This window comes from Cuculus canorus, chromosome Z, assembly GCF_017976375.1.
Source record: "Cuculus canorus isolate bCucCan1 chromosome Z, bCucCan1.pri, whole genome shotgun sequence".
Taxonomy (NCBI): Eukaryota; Metazoa; Chordata; class Aves; order Cuculiformes; family Cuculidae; genus Cuculus; species Cuculus canorus.
The window spans coordinates 26,527,903-26,550,962 of record NC_071441.1 but is presented as its reverse complement, the minus strand read 5'-3'; the positions used below and the strand labels follow the sequence as shown (position 1 = coordinate 26,550,962).

Genomic DNA, 23,060 nt, shown 5'->3' with positions numbered 1-23,060 from the left:
AAAATGCCACGCATGGTTTTGGGAACTTCATTTTTTTGAAAAAAATGTTCATTTGAAAAGTATCTTTAGTAACGTATTGCTAAAAACAGGGAAATGAAAGGTGGAGATGATATTCACTGAAGACTATTTTCCACTGGGGACTCCACTGGCATTCAGTTGTCTCATTTAATTATCACTTTCCTGATTCAACCATTATTCATGGGCTTCCCTGTGTTCTTAAAAAGCTCTGAGCTGTGCTTGCCAATGTTATGGCATATTATGAAGCACAGTTATGCAGCAAGAGGGAGGGGGTGATAATGCATTGGTCTATATTGCTGGCATGGTTTTCTGTTTGAACTCCTCAGCTGCCAGAAAAATGCAAAGCTCTTTACTCAAAACCTACTGCTTTTTTTAAGCATTGTGCTAGCATCGAGACCCTTTGCATTGCTTCAGTGAAATAATGCAGTACAGAAGCAGTATGAATCATTTTCATGAAGTTTACATTAATTTCCATTTGACTGCATATCTCTTGTAACAGTGGTGAAAGAAATGCATGGAGAGAAAAGTTCCTAACAGACACAGACAGATACACCTAGGTAGGTTTGAAATTAATTTTAATTGGCTTCAGTTTTATCCATACATGAAGGCTGAGTATACTCATTTTCTTTCTTCACACCCTCTCTGCCTAATCTAAATCTTTAAATTTTTAGCTAAATTATACACTACTTATTTGTGAATTTTGTATTTTTACTAAAAATAACATATGTCCAAGGCATTCAAGATAAAAGATAAAAAGAGTAAAATAAAAATAACTGTTTTCCTAAATATGCCTTTAATTATGTCATAGCAAATTTAAGGAGGAGGAGTGGGTGAGCAAAAACAATGGTATAATTTCTGTTCTAAACCATTGAATTTAGTTTATAATAGCAATAATCCTGAGGAAATCAGTCATTAATGCAGTTAACAGTCAGTTTGCTAGACTATTATCTGCCCTTGGCTTCACTCTAGGCCATTATGTCAAAAACCATAGCTTTTTAATAAAGATGTATTTTCTTAAAAATACATGGCTAAAATACTGAAACGGCACTTCATGAACACACATACAGACTTCAAAACACAGTTAAGATGGGATATTTATTTACTGGGAGTAGAGAAGCACTGCTTACACTTTTTATTTTCAGATGAGGAAAGCAAAACCAGGAAAAAAGCTCAGTATGTTTCTTAGCTGTCTTGCATCAAATATATATGAGAGTAAAAGCCGATTCTCCCCAACTTCTGCTAAAGGAAATACAAACCAGGACCTTTTGCATAGCCTGGTTCAAATCCTTATTATTATAAATTATTTTTTCGAGCATGTAGAATCTTTTGGTTTAGATGAAACTATTATGCAGTCTGAAATGAGACGCAGTTCCATTAAATTTAGCAGAGTTGCCTTTTACCGCAGTGGCAAACAAGTTTGAATTTGGCAGTGAATTACACTCCAACTGAGTGTTTACAAAATTCTGAAGTCTTCATTTAGTTAAACCTTTCATTAATTTCAGTGGGAATAATAATATTATATGAGTGGGAGGTTGCTTAAGTGTTATTTTCATATCTAAACACATTAACACAAGTACTAATTATGAATGAACAAAACAAGCCATCATCTACTCAGAATTATATCAATGTAGCTAAGAACAGAACTTGGCTCTGTGTGCTTGGCTGGGGTTGTGTTTGCCAAGACTAGTCCATGGGTTGAAAAAGCTGCTGCAACCAGTACGTGCTAACTGAGCAATTGCTGGAGCTGTTGCACCTTCTTTGCTCCACAGACTCACAGAAATAACTGCCTATGCAAAATCTATATCCCTCTAAGTGAAGACCATCAGGACTGCTTTCCATCCAGTGTGGTCTATACCCTGGGCTGTAGAGCAGGATATCCAGCAAGTGACACTAAGAAAGCGAGACATCACTAAAGGAAGTAATTTAAAGATTCCAACAGTTGACACATTGTGGGTTTAGTTTGGAGACTGTAGCTTAGATTTCTAACACAATGAGTAAATGCTGATAGGGCAGTTTTAGAAAAGGACACTAAAGTATTTACTGCTGCAAAATTTCAAATTATTGTTGCACGTTTGGCCTAAAAATTAGGCCTTAATTAAAACAAGTTCCTGTGGAAACCCTATGGATTTCCTTGTAAGAAAGTATAACAATCCTTTCTTGCTTTATACTTAATAAATATGTTTTTCTGTAGGTTTTTTCATCATATCTACCAAATGCTGCTTCCATTCTTTTGTTCCTAATTTTGAAGTGAAAAATGTTGATTTTTTGCACTTTATTTTTACTAGCTGTCAAGTAGTCAAGTGGAGCTGATCTAGTAAAATCTTATTCATTAGTGTTGTTGTTTTGATTTAAAACTTTTGTTAATGCTTGAGGCAATGTTATATGGCTTTAGCATCTATTATATATTCAAAAGCTGATCTTTAGGGTCATCTTTTCTATTTTTTTTTTTTTTAGGTTTTATTTTAAATCTAAAAACAGCAATTGGAAAATTCTTTGCTAGGATAGAACAGTTTTTGTTTTCAATATTCATTCTCTGTTTTTTTTTTCCCTAATATAGGATATGCAATTCAATATAGCCACTAAATGGCCCTGTTTAAATTCAAGTTTGATATGTAAAAGAAGCCTTATTAAGTACACCAACCTCTCACTTCTTCTGTTTGCTATTTTTATTTTCATGACACAAGGTAATATAATGTATGGCTGGTGCAGAAGAATTACAGAAGAATTACCTCAGCAACAATTTCACAAGCTGCAAGTACAGAGGTAAATAGAGATTTTATTTCTAGATTTTACACAACAATCTTTCCGCTAGACATTGCATTTTCTTTCACTGATCAGCTTATGTCTTGTACATCTTTTCTTCATTATCTTTTAATGATTATTTCTCAGTTTCACCAACAAATACTTATTTGCCTGAGACCTTAATTTAAAGCGTCATCAGAAAAAAATCTGAGATGACAACCGCATAAAGCCTCAGACCTCACTAAGGTAACAAAACCAATACTTTTCTCCCATATTGGTAATTCGCATACTGCCAAGTACTATTACAGGTTTACTACATACTTCACATAACTGACTGCTTTGCTAGTGCCTATATAGCTTGACCATATCACACTGATAGTTCTCCTCTCATTCCATCTTATCGAATAACCACTGCTATTTGAAGGTATTTTAGTGACATCACAACCTTACTCTGCAAACTGGCTGCTCACTAAAAAGGATATTTCTACAACATATATACAGAAAACTGCACCTCCTTAAATACAAGATAACACCAGATTTATCATGTATTTAGATAACCATATTTTTCAGATCATATACAATGAGGTAGAAATAAGCAACTGAATTGTAAATGTATTTCGACTGCAAAGAATTGGGGGAGGGTGAATGGTGTCGTTATAATATAGCTACAGACAGAGAGATCGAAAATGCAGCATTAAGAAAGTGCAATTTTTACTGGAAACACAATTTTTTGTGGTCAATGGATTTCAAGCACCAGATAAGTCCCTATGAAGTCTTTATCTCCTGCATGTTTACTCTCATCATAGAAATTCTTGTGCCAGAAAATCATAGGTAGCTCTTCAGAGCTTTAGGCGGTCTCCTAGCTATGTAGGACCCAACTATGAAGATAAGCAAAGAGTCCTTGAACCTAATTAAAAATTCCATAGGAAATCAGTGGCAAGGTTCCAGTGTTTGTGGTAGGGGCAGAGATGAGGAAATGTCACACCTTTCTGACATAGCTGCAGTTCCCTAGTCATCAGTGGCTTCACACCAAGTTATTTCAGGTCGGTAATGCAGTGACAAGAGTTCATTATTTGGGCAAAATTGGATGGTGTTTACTTGGCAAAAGGACACGATAGAAAGCTTTTTTAGTTCATAGTTCTTGGTTGAGTTTAGCATCAGCAAAAACCCAGAAGTACCCATATGCTGCACAGAAACCAATGTTCACCTGAAGAACACTGTGGCAGGACTGCCCGTAAATAAGTTTTCTTTTGCTAACTCCAGTTAGGATTCAGCTTTGGCTATTTTTAACCAGTTCATTCCTTGCTAGCCAGGCTCATAGCCATAATGCAGTGTGGGGCAGGTGGAGTTGACCATCGCATATCTGCTGCCAGCACTTATGTGCTCCTCTGCCAGTTTACAGAAATTCTGTATAGAGCTGGAGGAAAACAAAATCCTTGAGCAGTGTAAGCTTATAGTTAGGCATCAACTGACAGAGGTACAGTATTGCAGGCAAGACTAAAGTATGAGCAATAGCTGTAAAATGCTGCAAAAGACCTAGCAGAATGAGAAGAGAGTTAGTGGAGCAAGAATGCAATGTCTGTGTACAAAACAATACTTACCAGCGCTGACGTCAGGTCTTGCTCTGAAACCAAATAGTTTAAGATTGAAACTGAAATTTGGCCTTTGGCTTCCTCCTATGCAGGTATTTTTGGGAATCAAAAGTCTGATTTGAGATAGAAGCTGTTCCAAGCAAGTCACATGCAATGTGGCTGGCCAGGGGAATAAGCACAAAGAAGTAGTTTGTTTCCTTGCTTGTTTAGTTGTGGTTTGACTACTGCATATTTCACAAAGGAAAACATGGATTCTTTAAATGACATATCTGTTTCAGCTGCACTGTTCATGAGACAAAGGGAGCAGGGAAAAATATTTTTATAATTTTTTTACTTTTTGAGTTTTAAAAAGTGTGTAAATCTATAATGGCTTCTACAGCTTGCAAGGAACCAATTGATACAACTATTATATAAATAATGTTTCATTATTGCTTTGGCTTTAAGAATTTGCAATTTTGAAGTGGTTTGGCTGCATGTGGCTTTGTTTTCTTTTGTTTCTTGGTAACTGACTTTTTTCAATTAATTTCCCAAACAAAAAGAAACATGGTCCAAAAATGTCTATTATGCATAATAATTAATCAATCTATCCTACAAATATCCTATCAAAGATTTCTAGCATAAAACTTTTCTGTTTCCTAAATACAAAGCTTTTCGAAATTATTTTGGCACATATAAAGTCATACAACATAGCACTTGCACCTTTTAGCAAGCCTTTAGGAATATAGAAGTTATCATCCTACATCATATAATGGTCTAAGGCAATATTTTTTCTCAAGCAATGTACCCCTTCGAAGCAAATAGATAAAAATGTCAACACCTTATAGACTTCTTCAAGAGCTGAACTACAATTTTTAAAGTCTTTTCCAAAACTTATAAGCCTTCAAAAAAATACACTGCTTCTATGGATTCCAAGGATTTGAGTCTGTTCAGAGTACCATCACTACTCAGGATAGAAGGTACTTGCGGAACATTTGCAAGTTCTTCTAAAACACAAACGGTTTACAAGAGCCATTATGTAGCCTTCCACCCCCTCTGTATTCCCATTCTCTGGTCTCATCACAGTAGTCGCTTTGTGCTGGGCAGAGTTACAAAAATACATGTTATACAAAACATGATGTAATACCGTACCAAGCAGGGCTTCAAGGGATTATATAGTGTTCGTAAGGCTTTTTCTTAGTTTTATTTATTTTTGCTCTTGTACTCCTGTGCATATCAGTACTTATCTTCCCACTCACTCCACTTGTCTTGTGAACAAGTCATTTTAAGGCAAAAGCTTAAGTATTATACCTAACATAGAGTAATATGATTCTCTATTCCACTTAAAGTAATTCTCTAAGTTTGTGTAGCTAAAATAGCAATGTTTACAAATCAGCAAAGTTTTGGAAAGATAACAGGAGTATGAACATTATATTAATTTTATTCTGTTGAGGGAACATGACAGTTATCTTTGTACTTTTTGGTTCCCACATAGGTCTCTAACCTTGGGTTATATTCACTGATTTGTGAATAAAAGGGTTTAATCCTGTCTTCGCTTTCTTAGTTTTACTGTATTAAAAATTGAGTTCTGTTAGTCTCCAACCCCTCCCCCCCGTTTTTTCATTAATATTTTCCAAATGTTTCTCTTTCTACATTTTGTCTTTTAATTGAAATTACTATTGTGATTTTACACTCCTTAAGCACTGGACTTGATACCTCTTTGGACAATTGTCCTTTGCACACCTGTCAAGAAAGTTAATGTGTTTTGGCACATGAGCTATCTCCCTGTGATGCACTGGCAACCCAGCATGGGCCTGGGGACTCAGATCTTGTTCTTTGTCATCAGTATGAAAAGGAAAGAGATAGAGTGACACTTGCAGTATTTGCTGTGCCCTCTTAGCAGCAGCAGTTTCAGAGTTGTTCATTCCATTTGAAAGTCTTGCAATAATTGTAGCTGTTTCAAGACTGACTCTTCATTTTCTTACATGTCCCATTACAGTGAAGTAGCCTTCATTAGCCAACTCTATCCTGGACTGCATCAAAAAAAGCATGGGAGGTTGAGGGAGATGATTCTGCCCCTTATTCTGCTCTTGTGAGACCTCATCGAGAGTATTGTGTCCAGCTCTGGAAACCTCAACATAAGAAGGATATGGAACTGTTGGAACAGGTCGAGAGGAGGGCTACAAAGATGATCAAAGGGCTGGAGCACCTCCCATACAAGTTCAGGCTGAGAGAGTTTGGTTTGCTCAGCCTGGAGAAGAAAAGGCTCCAAGGAGACCTTACAGTGACCTTCCAGCACCTCAAGGGGGCCTACAAGAAAGCTGGGGAGAGACTTTTTACAAGGCCATGTAGCGAGAGGACTAGGGGCAATGGGTATAAACCGGGGAGGGGAAGATTTAGACTAGACTACACTAGACTAGGAGGAATTTCTTCATGATGAGGGTGGTGAGGCACTGGAACAGGTTGCCCGGGGAAGTAGTGATGCCCCATCCCTGCAGGTGTTCAAGGCCCTTGGGCAGCCTGATCTAGTGGGTGGTGTCCCTGCCCATGGCCGGGGGGTTGGAACTGGATGATCTTTAAGGCCCCTTCCAACCCAAACCATTCTATGATTCTATGATTCATTCAAAATACCTTGTTTCTTTCCTGTCACAGGAATCTCTTTCTTTCTGCAGAAAGGGAGGATGCACCTCAAGACCAGCCACATCTTACCTAGGAAAGTTCCGAGTGAAACGTTTTCATGAATAGGCAAAAATCATTAGAATAATTTGTGCACGTTATGGTGCAGTGTAGCTCTAGCCCAGCTAACTGCTTTTTGCCAAGTCCCTCTGCTCTGTTGGATGTATTTTGCATGAGGGGTATTATGCAAAATATTGTGTTGTAGCCTTCTTGCAAGTGGAGTGCAGGACAGGCTGCTAAACTTGCCATGCAACAGAATAAACTTCTTGCACAGAGTTAGCTCTCTGCTATCACAGCTTGACTGTTGCCAGTACCCAAAATAATTCATTTAAAGCTAGCTCTGGCATCTTTATGCTACACTGTGTCCTAGTGGGATTTTACATTTTCCTATTCTTAGGATTTAAGCAGAAGACACTAGCGGAGAACATTTGCAGGTTGTCAGGTGCAACTTTCTGGAAACCTGAGACTTAAGGGAATATTAGCTGCTTCGCCTTGCTTATTTATGTTCAAGCTGTGCATTTATCCACTCGTGAGCCAGCTATGCTGGAGGTACTGAGATAGTTAGAACTTGAAATATTTAAGTGTTGCCTGCTTTTGTGCTGGAGTGACACAGTAAAGTTAGCATATGTCCCAAGAACTTTATTTTACACCAGCATTTATTAGTTTTAAATATATCTTATGAGAACTACAAATATGAGTCATTCAGTGCTTTAATATCGTTGAATCTAGAAGGTGTCTTCTGGACTCAGCCATAGTCCTATCTTACCACAATCAGTACAATAAAAATAATTTTGGAATTAAAGCAGGCAATGTTCATTAACTAATTTATGTCTCTTATACCTATATATCTATATCTATATATATATCCTATGTAAATCACACAAAATGTGTAAATCAAAATATTCAAAACAATGCCACCTTCTGTACTATGTAAGCCAATATGGGAAGATTTTCTTCATACTAGAATGGTAGCTAAATAAGCTACAATGTAGCTAATAATCCTGACACAGATTTTAATTCAGAAAAGCACATAACCACATTTAATCTTAAGCACTTGCATTTCTACTTTCTCAGATCAAGACTTGCTAAATCTGCCTACTTCCTGTAAGGCGTTGAGCTGAGGACATTTTTCCCCTTTTGGGAATGGCCTATGAATTGAAAAGAAAAATTAACTGCATGAGTTAAAGTGGGGCTAATGGCTTTATATGAGAGATTTTTTTTAATGAAAGGGGAGCATGGATAGTCCCTTCTGCTCCTGGAGACTGTTTTTGTTATCTGACGTAACTATCTTTTTTGCTTTGCGTTGGCCTGTAAATGGATCATGCCAAAAATAGGGGCAAGCAATCTGTAGGCTCTTTTATTTTCCTTAAATATCTACTTTATGTAAAAAAAAAAAACACAAACCCTGCTTTTTAGTACATCAATTCGCAAAAGCCTGATTCTATTCTCATCTGCTTCAAAAACTAGGCCAAAAATGGGCACTTTGAACAACCCTGGCCTTACTGTTTGGACCATGTTTATGCATATTTTTTCCAGCTAAGTAGAAGATAACTATGCTGAAAGCAATTTTAGTTTTCAGCATAATAATAGGACATAACTGACTGAATACACTTCTCAAAGAATGTACTGTACATGCAATGTGAATAGGTTGCACCTGTTGACAAGGGTTTTTTCACTGATTTCTTTTGTAATACTTTACAAACATTGGGAAAAAAATAATTACTTTGCATATAGCTCTGGAATATTATCATTAGTAGATGCCTATTCCATGAAGGAAAAAGACTCTTTCTGCATTAGGTTAGTCTATAAATACCTTCGGTCAAGAAAGAAAGAAAGAAAGAACAAATGTAAAAAAAAAGTTAGAATAAAGTAAAAAGCTGCTTTAGAATAGAAGCCCATAAGCATCCTTAAATGTAGCTGTTGCTATGAGCTACAGCTAAAGCTGCAGAGCATAGAGGTAGATTCAATGTGCATGGGAGATTAGTCTAAAACAGAACCCCAGATATAAATACCTCAAAAGTCTCAAGAAGGGCAAAATATAGAAACCTAAACATTTCTCAGCTCAATGAAAAGTTGAAAGAAATATGTCTTTTTTCAGTTCAACACCACAGAATATGGACATTTCAAAAATGCTAAACTCAAAGTAACTGTTTTGCGTACAATGAAACAGTAAATCAATTAATATTTTTAAATAAACTTTTTGACCTTCTTTGATTTTAAATTGTAAAACTGTAGCGTGCAAACATGAACATGAAAATTGGGATTTGACCATAAAATGAATCAATTTCCTGATAAATAAAATACCTCTATTCTGAGTTTTTCATTTTTCCCAGTGAAACAACATTAAAAATTTAAAAAATCAGACTGTTTCCATGAGCAAAAAGAATGTTTAGCTGAAGGCCAGCATCCATTTAAAGTGGAAAATCTTTGGTTATAATAGATCCTTGCTTTCTTAACTACTTGAGAGCAAGACACACTCAAAGAATTATCCTGTTCCTAACTTGCTGTGCCTGGTCCCTCGGAGGCTGCTAATAGAAGGATTTGAAGCATTGATCTGTAGGTAGGTCTTCTGCCTCCTGCTTCTATCCTAGAGCATTTAATTTTGCCCGCATATTCCTTACAAACCTTATCTTTCTTTCACCTTCACTGAAGCCCATTCTTGTTCTTGGGTTGCCTCAAAACCACTTAGGAACACATGGCCCTGCCAAGGAAGGGGAGTGTGGACGCAAATATCAGATGATCATCGCCACTTGGCAGCATTTTTCGATAGGAAGACAAGTCTTTCACTGCTGCCTCCTCACTTCATCAACATCCAAAGATGCTATAGTTTCTCCAGAGCAAACAGCAGGTTATTTGGGCATAGGTACTGCCAACAAACTTAGCTCTTTCCCTGCCTATCATCTAAACTATCATTTGGTTTGTGGTCTTCTAGGGTTAATGCAGCTGTGACCAGCAATTTTGTTATTACAGCCAGTCTTTCCTGTTGCTAACCATTTTAGGTAAACGTGGGTAGGGGGGAAAACACGGAATCCTAACCTAGTACTCATTCTTGCTCACATAAAAATTTAAGTGAGACATTTTACCCAATGATCCAGTAATTGACACTGTACCTAAAGCAGGTGTAAGTCATTATTCAACTTGAGCCACCTGGGCAAGGAGAAATATATAGAACAAAACAAGGCTTCAGTAACATGTAAAAAATAATGCATTTATTAGGAAAAAGGAAAAATCTTTAAAAATATCAACTATGCAAATTTTATAATAAATTTGCAGTATTATAGAAAACATTCGTTTTTAAATGTCATGAGGTCTTTACAGGAGCTGAGATCCCTTCTTTGTGGCTAGGGATTGCTTTTCATCTCCCAAGACAGAGGAAATAATCAAGCATGGGTTTTCATTTTGCTTTTTTTAAGTTTCTGGTTATCCTGTCATGCATAATGCATTACATTCTTTGCTCCTAAAACTAAATTGGCATAATTAAAGATTTTCAATTACTGAATATTGTTTCTGATTGTGTCAGGATTTTGTAGGGCTGCTTTTAAAACAATTTTACTAGTTTGGAAAGAAAGACAGTTCTTGAATTAAATAATATTCTTTGGAAATGGTTCAAAACTTCAGAATGCTTATAAGGCTTTAAAGAAGATAAAGCCAGTACAGTTTATGTGCATGCTTTCAGACTTCAGGCATACAGAAGTGGGAAAAAAAATTAGCAAGTGATTCTGAAGTAAGAAATCTATGGGAGACGTTCAGATTCCTGTCAATAACTCTGTGCAAAAGACATAAAACGAAAAATTAGAAAGTCTTTCTCATGACTTACATAAAGTTAGGAATGTCTGGCAGTGAAATCATATCTGCTGGATATAGATGAGACAAAGAAAACTGTGACCAATCTTGTTCCTAATGAATCTAAAAAATAAATTTTGGCTCTGGGATGCATCTCGCTTCCTTTCATGCCAACGGAAATTCGTAATTGATATCTAGGGGAATGACATAGGGCCTTCAGATACAGTTTGTTTTGACTATTTTCTATTTATATAATTACTCTATTTTGAGTAATTTTTAATGAAGCAACTAAATTAGGCATAACTCACTACAGATCTAATGAATATATTGCAAATTATTTAAATGATAAAATTATGTGGGCTTAAATATTGTCTTAGAAGATTTGCCATCTAAAGAGCCTTGGGAAAGGTGCTAATGCAAGTGAGTATACCGAAATGCAATTTCTCATTGTTTAGTTTATAGTGAAAATATATTAGTAATAATTTCTTCTCTTTAAAATATTTGTTTACATTTTGAAGTAAAACAACTTACTTGTTGTATTTTAACTCCTCATGCCTGGCTTTTTCTAAACTTTTCCTCTGAAGTACTCATCTGAAACAAGAAATCCCATTAAAGCTTCTTTGAAACGTAGGATAATGACCATCTCACAGAATACTAAGCCTAACTGTACCACCCAGTTTATTTAACTACTAAAGATAAGTGTTCAGCTTTTACATATACTATAAATTCCTCTATGACCTCAGATTACGTGGCTTTCCTGTGTGCTGTTTACTTGCTTCGATGTATAACAGTTTCAAGCAGTCATACATTTTGGAATAAAGTATTTATAATTTGCCTGATGCTCACTGAAGTCCACATATGCTTATTGTCACCATTGCTACTGCTTAACTGACAATATTTCATCTTAAGCATTAGAATAAACTGAAAATTTCACAACTTGCTCCAGCTCCTAAAAAAATTAGCTTGGATGTCATTATGCACAGACTACACTAGACAAAGATAGATGAATAAACTAGAAGTCTAAAAGGAATACTGAAAAAAATAAAAATCACCACTCCATACAGTAGAGAGAAAAGTAAAAGAAATTCAGAGCCCACATTATTTGGGTTTTGTAGACCACAAAGTTTCTAAAGAAAAACAAAATCAAATTAAGAGAGAATAGTGACATCTTATTTTCTTCTTTATTGTCAAAAACACCATATCAATTCGAAACAGAGGTAGGTGCACCAGTACTTAGTGCAATAGAGTAAGGTATTCTGAATGCACTACTTACCAAGCAGACAGCTTGTTATTTACCGGTCACGGTTTTGATTGGTGTTAAGATGCAGCCTTATAACAATTAAATGTAAAAATCATATTAGCACAGACAAGTATAACAAGACGGGAATATGAAAAAAGAGCTGTTGAATTCTCTTCAAATTCACCTAGCTTTTGTTCCTGCTGCCAGATGGACATCCAGGAAAAAACAACGTGTCGTGGTTGGAATACACCAAGTAGATTGACTATCTGCTTTTTCACCCAGTTGTTTTTCTAAAGCCACAAGCAGTAGCCAGGAGGTAATTAATTCTTCACCCAATTTCCAGATTAAACATTAGGGAAATTATATCCCTTAGAAAGATGAGATGAAGACCCCCATGCTTTCTAACCTGATAGTGAGAGTTGTTTTATTGCAGTTACCTCAGAAAGTTTTGAGCATGATGAACAGGCTGAAGAGATGGCCGATGGGAAAATCCACAAAAGAGTCCTTGACACAGACTTGTCTGCTGCCAGTACACCTGCTAAGACCTCATTATAAAGAAAATATGCCACTGTAAATTCCTGTTCTTGTGAAGTCAAATGATGGATAGCATATAACTGATATTGGAAGGTATAATGATACAAGGGGAGTAAAAATAAGCAGATGTTAAGAGTTTCTGAATGCTATCCTAAAAAAAAATTCCCTAAAAGAATATCAACAACTTTGCATGCAGTACATAAACTGCATAAATACAAAGATCAAGAATATAAAAAACAACTGATATCTTAGGAATTCAGCATGATTTATTCTGTCTTCACTACAGTGAAGACAGCTAAAATTCACCATGATCAGGTAAACCTACAAATTTTCAGTTTTGGCAGAGCTGCTTTTTCACATCTTTTCCAGTTTCAGTTCAAACAGGTGTTTTGAAAGAGAACCACAAGTACTGTTTCCTGTAAACCGCAGCAGTAAAGCTTTGCCAGTTAGCACCAAGTGGAAACTTCACTTGTCTCATTCTTACAATTTTTCAGAACAAAAGAGATCACACCTATGATGTCTTACATAACAGACATAATAGAATTTTTATCTGATAACTTATGTAGGAAAGAATAAATTACTTCATAATATATACTTTAATTTATAAGGTCAAAATTGACACTTTTGCATGGATATATTTCAGTTAAATCAAAGTTTCTCTTTCTTTTTGTTTTAGGCTTGGAGTTAGGAACTGTGATCCTTCGTACCAGGGATTTCTTTCTACGATGTCTCACTGAGATGCCTTTGTGGTTGTGTTCCATGATTTACTATACAAAAAAAAACCCAAACAGCAACAAAGCTAAAAGAAACCAAAACCAAACCACTGGGAAGATCCAGCAAGTTTTGGATGGTATTAGTATTAGTATTAGTATTAGTATTAGTATTAGTATTGGGGTTGGAACTAGATCTTTAAGGTCCCTTCCAACCTGAACTATTCTACGATTCTAGGATTATCATTATTGTTATTATTAGTATTATGATGGTTGGAACTAGATGATCTTCAAGGTCCCTTCTAACCTGAACTATTCCATGATTCTATTCTTATTATTATCATTATTATGGGTGTTGGAACTAGATGATCTTTAAGGTCCCTTACAACCCAAACTATTCTATAATTCTATGATTCCATTATTATTATTATTAACAGGCAAACTATCAGATCATTCAGATGGAGGGTTACAAGCCAGAAAAACTCCGCTGCCCCGGATAAACCCATCTGTTAGTCTCATACAAGGGAAAACAAACTGCTTTCGACGTCCAGATTCGCTCTTTAATGAGAAAATGACTCACCACCAAACTTTCCCATTCTTGCCCGACAAGGGAACGCAGTTCCCCGATGACAGCCACAGCGGGGTGAGCGCACTAACCTTTCTCCCCAGCGACACCCCCTCTCCTCCTCAAGAGAAACGGGAAGGCGCACGAGGGGATGCTCCGCGCTCGCTCCCTTCCTCCGCAGGCTCTGCGGGCAGGACGCATTCCTGCACCGCCGCCCCCAGCCGCGGCTGCCGGGCACCACCCGCCCGCGGCCGGGCGCTCCCCAGCGGAGCCGAAGTTGGCGGCGCGGAGCCCCCCGCGCGACCGGGAGCGACGCCGGGGCTGCCCGCGGCCGCGGTGCCGGGCGGGCGGCGATTGGCGGCGGCGCTGACAGCGGGCGGGGCCGCGCCGCCGGCACCGCCCGCCCCCCGCTATAAGCTTCTTTGCCGCTCTCTCCCCGGGTCTCACTCCCCGCTCCGCGCGTCCCTGTGGCTACACAGTGGAAATCCGCGCCGGGGAGCTGCCGAGGGGAGCGAGCGTCATGTGAAAGGCGCACATGCTCTGCCACCCGCGCAGCGCGTCCCTCTCTCGCTTCTCTGTGCGTTCCCCTTGTTCTTCTCTAACGTAACTCCTTTTCTCCCACTTCCCGTGCTCCGCCGCCGCTCCGCAGCCCAGGCGGCCTCCGCAAGGGCTCCGCGGCGGGCGGGCGCGGGGCATCCCGCGGAGCCGCGCCCCGCGGAGCCGCCTCGGAGGAGGAGGGATGGTTTTCCCGGCGGAGCAGAGCCGCGGGTGCTGAGACGGGATTTTTGCGGTGCGGTTCCCGGGCTCCCAGCTTCATGACTCCGCGGAGCGGGGAGCCAAAACCATGCGAGGTAAGCGGGCCGGGCAGCGGCTCTCTCTCTGTCTCTCTCATTCCTGGGAAAACGCGGATGGGGAGGAGGCTTCGCGCCAGCGGAGAAGGTCCGGGGGAAGAAAGTTGATGAGCGGCGGCGGCCGCAGACGTGGCTGCTGGCGTTGGGGCTCGGCGTGTGCTCAGCGGCAGGAGGGCGAGCAGACACCTGTGCCGCGGTGTCCGGCGTCGCCCTGGGCCGCAGGTGGGAGGGAAGGGCGAGTGGTTGGCGGTGTCGGTGTCGTCCGGTCCCCGCTACCCGCTGTCCGCGGAGCGCGCTCGCCCTCGGCAGGTGGCCCGCCTGCCGCTTGGTCCCGAGTCGCTGCGAGATACCGCTTCCATCCCCAAAAGTTGTTTTCGGGTTTTTTTTTAACCCGATTTCCCGGTCGTCATGTCGCCTGGAGGGGTTTGGGGGGGCTTCCCCAGGGACGGCTAATGGCGCGGGAGGGGTTTGCGCTGACCGGGTCCCCCCTCCTCCTCCTCTTCCGCGGCCCCTCGCGCCGGTCCCTCCGTGCACATCCCTGTCTTGGAGTGCAGTCGGACCCCCGCCGGGCTCGCAGCCGCACCCGGCGGGACTCGCGCAGGAGAACACGGAGCGTCCCCACCGACGGGACACCCCGAAGCGTGAAGAGCTGCCAGGCTGCTGGTCCCGAGGGTGCCGCTGGGGCTGGAGAGGGGCTGCGTGCTGTGGCTGACACCTGAGTGGGTGCGGAGGGGTGCGGGAGACGCGGCAACGCGGTTTCCCCCCCGTGTCCCAGGGCCGGAGTCCGCTGAGACCCTTCCCCCGGCCGGGCGAGCACGGCCGACCCCGGGCATCCAAGGGGCTCGCGCACCTCTTCTGCTCCCCCATCCTTCATAATCCCCTTTATCGCCCAATTCTTCACCCTGGTTGGTTGCCTCACGCCACGGCGTGGTAAAGGGGCAAGTTCTCTTTCCCAGCGTGTAGGGACAGAAGAGAAGGGCTTACGAGTAGCGGCGTACGGTGGGGTTTGACAGCGACAGCGCGTGCAGCTCTCTTGGACCTCCGGTTTGCTATAATGAATGGGGACGCACATGCTAGAAACAACTTTTGGCTAGGGTTTCCGCTTGTGGAATGTCAGCTGTTGTAGCGGCGTGCGTTTACAGCGCTAACAAATCACGCGTGTGTGTAGTTTTCTTTAAAGAAATTGTAACTTTGCCATTTGTGCAGAGAAATGGGAAAAAAAAAAAAAAACAACAAACCTCTTTCCCCCGCGAGTTCTTAGACAGGGTGTCCGCTTTCGGGCATCTGGCAAGAACTTGCTGAACAGTGTTTGCCTTTCGTAAGCGCAATAGGAAACGGAGAGGAAACTGTCAATTCTGTAAAGCGGCCCCTGTCGCAGCTCTCCTGCCGCCCCCTACCCGAGTGCCTCCGGTTGCGACCACAGCGGGTCAGTGGCTCGGGGGGTGCTTTTCCAGATTTTCTCGTCAAGTGGTCCCTGGATAGAAGCCCCGTCTCCCCTTTCGCGGACACTTTGTCCACCCGAGCCGCAGCAGCCCTCATTTCTCCTGCCCTGCCCCGGGACGGCCCGTGCTGTCGGGGAGCGCAGGAGCCCCCCTTGACGAGTGCCAAGTGAATTGTCTTCCCTCTGCCCTGACCCTTTCCTTGGAAAAACAAGGGGCAGGACGGCCGACCGGTTCTGGGCAGTCCGAGGAGGTCGGATAACTCCGCGCACCTGTCGGGCGCTGCTTGTGGGCTGTGCCGCTGCTTCGCCACCCCTTAAGCTGTGCTGTCAGCTACTGTGCGTGAAGAGGTGCTGCTCAGCCCCTAGAACGCAAGTGCCGGTCTGCGTTGTGTTTCGGCTTGCTGAGTAGGGAATTTACGGGTTGGAGGGAAGAGAAGAAAAGTAAGAAGGCAACTTTCTTCCTTGGCAAAACTCATGTTCAAGACGTTACCGAACTGATGTACGTCGAGGCAAGAGCAGGGCTTGACACCTTCTCAAATGAACAAGAACATTGTACGCTTAGACATCATCTGCCCATTACATTTGTGGCTTTACTAATAAGGAAATAAATCTATATCACAACTAGATTGTGAGCTCCCATGAATTAGTACTTTTAGGCAGCTCTAAGCCCTCTTGGGAAGGTATAGTTGTTATCAACTATGTTATATTCACTGTTGGGTTTGAAAGAAGAAGCTCTCTTGTCTGTGTGAGCTCTTCCCCTAAACTTTCCCAGCTCACTTATGATCCTTCCAATCTGCAACCTGCCTGGGATATGCAGGGGTTGCTGTGGTTGCTTACCTGCGCTGTGTTGGAGAGTTGAAAACATCCAGCCTGTGTTACTGCCCGCTGCATCCCAAAGCGCTGGGCAGCCACGACGGCTACCAGTCATCCCATGCCATGGAAGCACAGTTAGCTTCAGGGCAAGCCTTGGCTCTGTGCGCTACATTATAGTCATTGGTTGTGTACTAAGCAAAATATTAATTCCCTGTACTTCAAATCTTAATTCAAATCCATTTGAGAATATGAAACCATGCTGACTTACAGTAGAACAATATTCTGGGACAGGAGGCTGAGCGCTTGTGCTTTTAGTGTACATATGTCAGGGCAGGAGCATGTGTTTCCCTGTGCACTGGGAATGGAAGTTTTTTGAAGCTGACAACTTTTATACCTGTGTTTTGTAGAGGCAAACATAGGTATAAAATATTGACGTGCAATTGGCATTCATCAGTCTTTTTTTTTTTTTTTCTGCCTGTCCCGCTCCTAGCAACAACCATAAGAACATATAAGGTATATACTTCAGTATATTTTTTAGGAAAAAAGAGGACTGAAAAAAGCACTAAAAGTATTGTGATGCATAACTAAAAAGAAAATAAAACTTATATTTTCTTATCTTGAAATTTAATTTTTGTCAAACTGATTTGTGAAGTTTAAAGCTGTTACAAGCTAGTGAATTCTGTAATTAACGCGGCTGATATGTAAACATAAAAGATTTAGTAAGTGGAAAAAACATAGTGTCAATTCACCTCTAATTTTACTCTGGGCACATGATACCTGTACACACAGGAAAACCAAGTTTGTGATCACAATTACTTGAGTTGTGAAAGTGACATTATACAGAGTAACCCTTTTACGGAAAAATATATAAGCTTTCAGTTGGTAATCTTACTGAAAACCTTCATCTTTTCTGTTTTAAAGAAAAGAAAAAAGCCCCTGAAGCCAAGGTATTTGAGCAGGACTTTCTATCTAGTTGTTTCTAGTTTTCTATCTTGTTGATGTCAGGACCAAGGGATGATACATATTACATAATATTACATAGTTATTCTGTTCTCTTAGTATCATTGAAGTATTTGTAATCAATTATGAAAGCATGAATCAAACAAATCCTAAGTGCAGTGTTGCTGGGAGAGTGTATTAAGTAACATGTACAAATAGTCTGGATAGCTGAGAAAGTTCCTCTTAATTTAGGAGGTCAGTGGAGGGAATCTGTATATGCTTACTAAAGCAAAGGAAACTTATTTGTTTCAGGAAAAAAACAATATGACTACATTGGGAATATGTAACTTTATTGTCCTAAAATGTATCTATGAACATGTTTACTATTTAAAACAAAGGTGGTAAGGGATTTTTGGCAGAATTGGGACTTGAGACCTTACTTCACTGCAGCAAAACCTATTTGTTATCACCGCGTGGTGCGTCCAGCTACAGCTTACCTGAACAATGTTACTTGACTTCATTGAGACTCCTTGATACGTGATGGAACACAAATTCATTGTGTTAGGCCTTTGCAGGTCAAATTATAACAAATGTCAGTAACTGCTTAGAAAACGAGTCAGTAAAACTATTTTTTTTTGTTGTGTTACATACTAAAAAAATACAAATGTGTGTAGTTAATGTAGAGGGACACATCTCTAGAATGAACAAAAAACAAACCTGAAGTATGAGAGCCTATTTATACTTCTGTAATACTTTTACTTTGGATTGTACTATATTTACTTTCCAAAGCGTATCTTGCATTTATCTTTACTTGTTGTATTGTGCTAGGTATTGGAGGCAGGAGGGAAAGGGAGTGCATAATTGAAATTCATCAATAGAAAACTGTCTGGTTTAATATCTTTAGAATTTTTTACCTTTTTTTTTTTTTCCTGGTTTGTGCTTTTTTTTTTAATGAGAAAATTGTTTTTAGTGGATTGAAATCTAGAGACCTAAAAATTAATTTTAAAACTGAAAATATCATGTACAGTATCTGGAAACAATTTATCCCTTGTGTCTGACATCCAGTACTATCCTATAAATAGAGTGACAAGTCTATCACTTGGTGTGATTTACCCATTTGACAATACAGTCATGATTGTAAGTGGAGATCACTTAATTTTTGCTCTATGATTAAAAACTCTATCAACATTTGGCGTAACACATACGAGGAGAAAAAAGATGTGTCCTAAGCAAACTGAAAGTCAGAATTCCTGTTAAAAATGTACTTATGCTAACTAGTGGAAAGTATTTAGAGTGCTTTTATGGATACTCGTAAGCATTGTATTGGTATTGCCTACCAGGAAATATATGGCTGAAGTATACTTTCAACGGTACTGTGTGTTATTAAAAAGTTTCAGGAACTAGGGTCAATCATAGTATGGACCTTGGTTACCTGATACAGGAGAACAAAATCAAAGAACCAAAAGATTCCCAAGAAATAATTTTCCTTCCTCTCAAGCAATGCAATCAATTCACAGAAATCAAGGTCTGTGGAATGAAACTGAAGAATGTATGCTTTGTAGCTGAAGACAAAAGATGTGCAGAGGAGAAAATATTGATTGAACTAATCGTCAGATGAATAGAAGTGAGCTTTACCAGTGCACCAGTATAATAGGTTATGTTAACTAGCCCTTTCGTAGTCCATATGCTGCCCTTACAACCCAGGACCTTATCTGTTGAGCTCTTAATGAGGGAAACCACAGGTGTTATAACAGCATTTATGGTAAATTGGGCTAAATATAATAGTTGTGTAAATAACCAGTTGTAGCTACATAAGACAAAAGGAAAATTATTAAAAAGGGAAAGAAAAGAAATTCTGGACATTACTACACAATCGTGAAGTAACAGTAGTGCTTTAGTGGTTACATGCTGTTTCACACTTTGAAGACACTGTCACTTGCTGTTAAGCTTAGTAATAAACCTGTTAAATCAACTTCAGCCAGAGCATAAATTTTAAGAAACCTGATACATTTGAATTTAAAATCAGTTTCTTTAAAGAGCAATTTTAACAGCTTTGAGCATTTAGCACAGTTGGGGCTTTCCATAATGACTTTCATAGACAAACTATAGATGTCAAAATGTTGTTCTTTGTGCTTCGTGTTTATAAAGTTCAATGCTGTTGTTCCTTCCGATTCTGTGTGCAGTCTGGGCAATGTCTGCAGTACAGTTTTGAGAAGAAGACACAGCACAGTGTCACTGGGGGTGGCAGACAGAAGGTGCCTTTTAGATTGTGCTGTTTTCCTGTTTGTTTCTAATGCTGCTTTCGTGATCGTTTTAAAAACTCGAATTTATGTCCAGGATTTAGAAAGGAATGGAATGGAATAGAATAGAGCAGATCAAAGCTGTGATGGGCTGGTTATTGTTTGGCTGAGCAACACTTACTCGAGTGGTCATATTGATGAGACTTTCAGCCCTCTGTATTTCTGCTGTCTTGGAAATATTTTTTATAAAGCAGAAATGCTTGTGCTTAACTTTGCCAGACACATTCTGCTGGAAATTCATGCAAACAGAATGACAGCTGTTTCTGCCTCTGCTACATGTATATAGGCTAATTTAGTTTGGCATAAATTTTGTTATTATGCAGTTAATGATGAATTATTTTGATGAGTTGCCACTTACAATGTATCTACACCGTTTTAAAAGAAGATCAGTACTTTTATTGCTGTACAAAAATGCAATTAATTTTAAAAATCATATGTTTATCTGGATCATGGACATTTAAAACCACGTACTCATTAAAGAATAAACATCAAGTAATTATGTTTGCTCGACAGACAAACTAATTCTGAAAGAGTTTTCCCGTTATTGTTGGCCTTGTTTATGTGAATAGTTCAGTTAAATTTGATGGGACTATTACCCAAAATAAGGCAAACTGAATTTAGGGCTGTTTGTTCTTCGTCTCTTTGCAACCCAATGACTTGGGATTGTAAGAAACAGGAATAATTATAAAAGCTTACAGGGAAACAACATCATAAGAAACATGCTGTGTTAAAAAATCTTCTTGCACTGAAATTTCAAATCCTAACTGCTGAGTACTCTTCAATAGCAGAATATAGCTGTTGCTTGGCTGGAAATTCATATTTGCTGGTTGCTGGAAGGAGATGTTGGTAAATATGCTACTTGTTTTCTCAGCTAATGTTGACGTGTAAAAAGTATTAAAAAACCTTCTTCTGCCAATTATCAATAAATTACTTTGTGTAATTGTTATGTGTATGTTGGTTGGTTATGGTAAATAGTGATAAAGTCAGACTTCAGCAATTAAGAAAATATGTACATTTGAAAAATATTTAGGAATTAATGTTATACGGTGTAATAAACATACTAGCATGGCTGAAAAAGCAGTATAATTTTAAGAGTAATTTTTTCTATTATAGTAAGTCTTTAAAGCATTCTGTCTGCTTATAGATGTTCTTGAAGAGGTCTCACAGTTAACTGATTCTTTTAGTTATCCGTGGTCACTTAGATTTCTTGAACACAACGAACACTTTTGATGCCAAAATTATTCTTTTTAAGATTCTTATTTCTGCTTCACTAATACATGGTAGCCAAAAGTGACTTTATCCATTAGAGAAACGTTACCAAACAAGACATTCATCCCTGTTGTATAGAATTTTTTCACTCTCTTAAGCAGTCCTTTACTCTTACAAATAATATGAGTTTGTTTGAGTAAAGTTGGGGAGGGTGGGGGGAGAGGCAGGGGAAAGCTAGATCAAGAGAAGACAAAAAAGTTGTTAAATTGAAGTTCAGTCTGCTGTCAAAATAATCAGCCATCAAGAGGGTGGCATGTTATGTTTTGGAGCAGGTTGTTATTGGTCTCAGGTGAAATTATGGTTCTAAAACAAGCTTCAGTTGTAAAAAGTGAAGGCACAGCTGTTTATAAATGAGCAACTCCTAAATTACCATTTCCAATACAATAGGAGATCAAGTGTGATAGGCTTTATGCAGTTTAATAATTGGGGGGGGGGGGGTAGGTTATTTAATGTGCATTACACATTGAATGCCTACTTATGTTTGAAAGGAATTTGGAAACTATAGACTCAGTCTCGGAGATGATAGCATGTTTCTGTTTCTTAGATAGTGGAGTGAAAACTGTGGAACAAAGAGTTTTCCAGAAGATTTGTTAGAAGTAAGGATCTTTTTTTTGGAGGAGGACAGCTTAGTGAGTTTGCTATATGTGAAATATATAAAACTGAGTTTAAGAAAATTAGGGACAGTATTTTCATTAAAAATGTTGTTCTGAGACATTTATTTGTGTTTTCATCTTTCCTTTTTGAAAAATATGTGTGATTTTAGTAGGTGATGATAAACTGCTGCCAGTTAACTTTTTAATTTAGGAGCCTGCCACAGCAGTGACGGCAAACCTAACACTACATTACTAGCACTTTTCCCCTTGCTGCCTGGTGCACTTCGGCAGTGCAGCACTGATTTTGCTTCTCTAAATAAGATGTAAAAATGGAACTTAGTGTTATATTTCAGATCCCAACTAAACAAAGCAGGTGCTCTATTATTTCTTTTCGTATTTGTCTGTCCGCAAGATGAATGAAGCGGTGCACTGGCTATGAAAGGCATTGCTTACTTCAGTGTGCTTTATTTGGAGGATTTTGTACAGTATTTGTACAATGAACTGTATTTATTATTTAATTGGAATGAAGTGAGAAAAGGGAAAGAACAGGAACTGAGTCCACATTTTCAAATACAGTGGGAGCAGAAATATGAGCAAACGCAGCACAGTCTAGTGGCACAGAGAAGTAATGGCACTAGAGAAGAAGTGCAAGGCACAGTGCCATTCGGTGATTTCATCTTTGTGGACAAAATAAACCTTTCTTTTGGAGAAGGTTCCAGGGATGACTGAGCAGAGAATATTTTATTTTTTATTTATCTCATTAAAAAATCAATGTATTCTAAATAATCTATATTTGTGTATGAAATAATGAATATTAAATAGTATGAAATACAGCCACACATAGGTAAAACAGTTTTGATTTATTTAAATAGGATGCACTTCACTCAGGGTTCACAGTTGTTAATATGTACTAGTTCCCTCTTAGCTATAACCAATTTTGGAAAATTTAGATTATATTAATCTCTCAAATGTCTAAGTAGGAATAAGGAGGAAGATTAAAACAACAGTGTCAATAGAG

General features: G+C 39.3%; 1 protein-coding gene across 1 annotated transcript in view; it reads left to right on the top strand.

Moving 5' to 3' along the window:
• The first annotated feature begins 14,306 nt into the window (after positions 1-14,306).
• Positions 14,307-23,060, top strand: part of RORB (RAR related orphan receptor B) — a 141,088-nt gene continuing 132,334 nt past the window's right edge. The window contains exon 1 of the mRNA XM_054054511.1: positions 14,307-14,687. Within this exon, the coding sequence (XP_053910486.1) occupies positions 14,681-14,687 (7 nt within the window). The 5' untranslated portion in view covers positions 14,307-14,680. The remainder of the gene's footprint in view (positions 14,688-23,060) is intronic.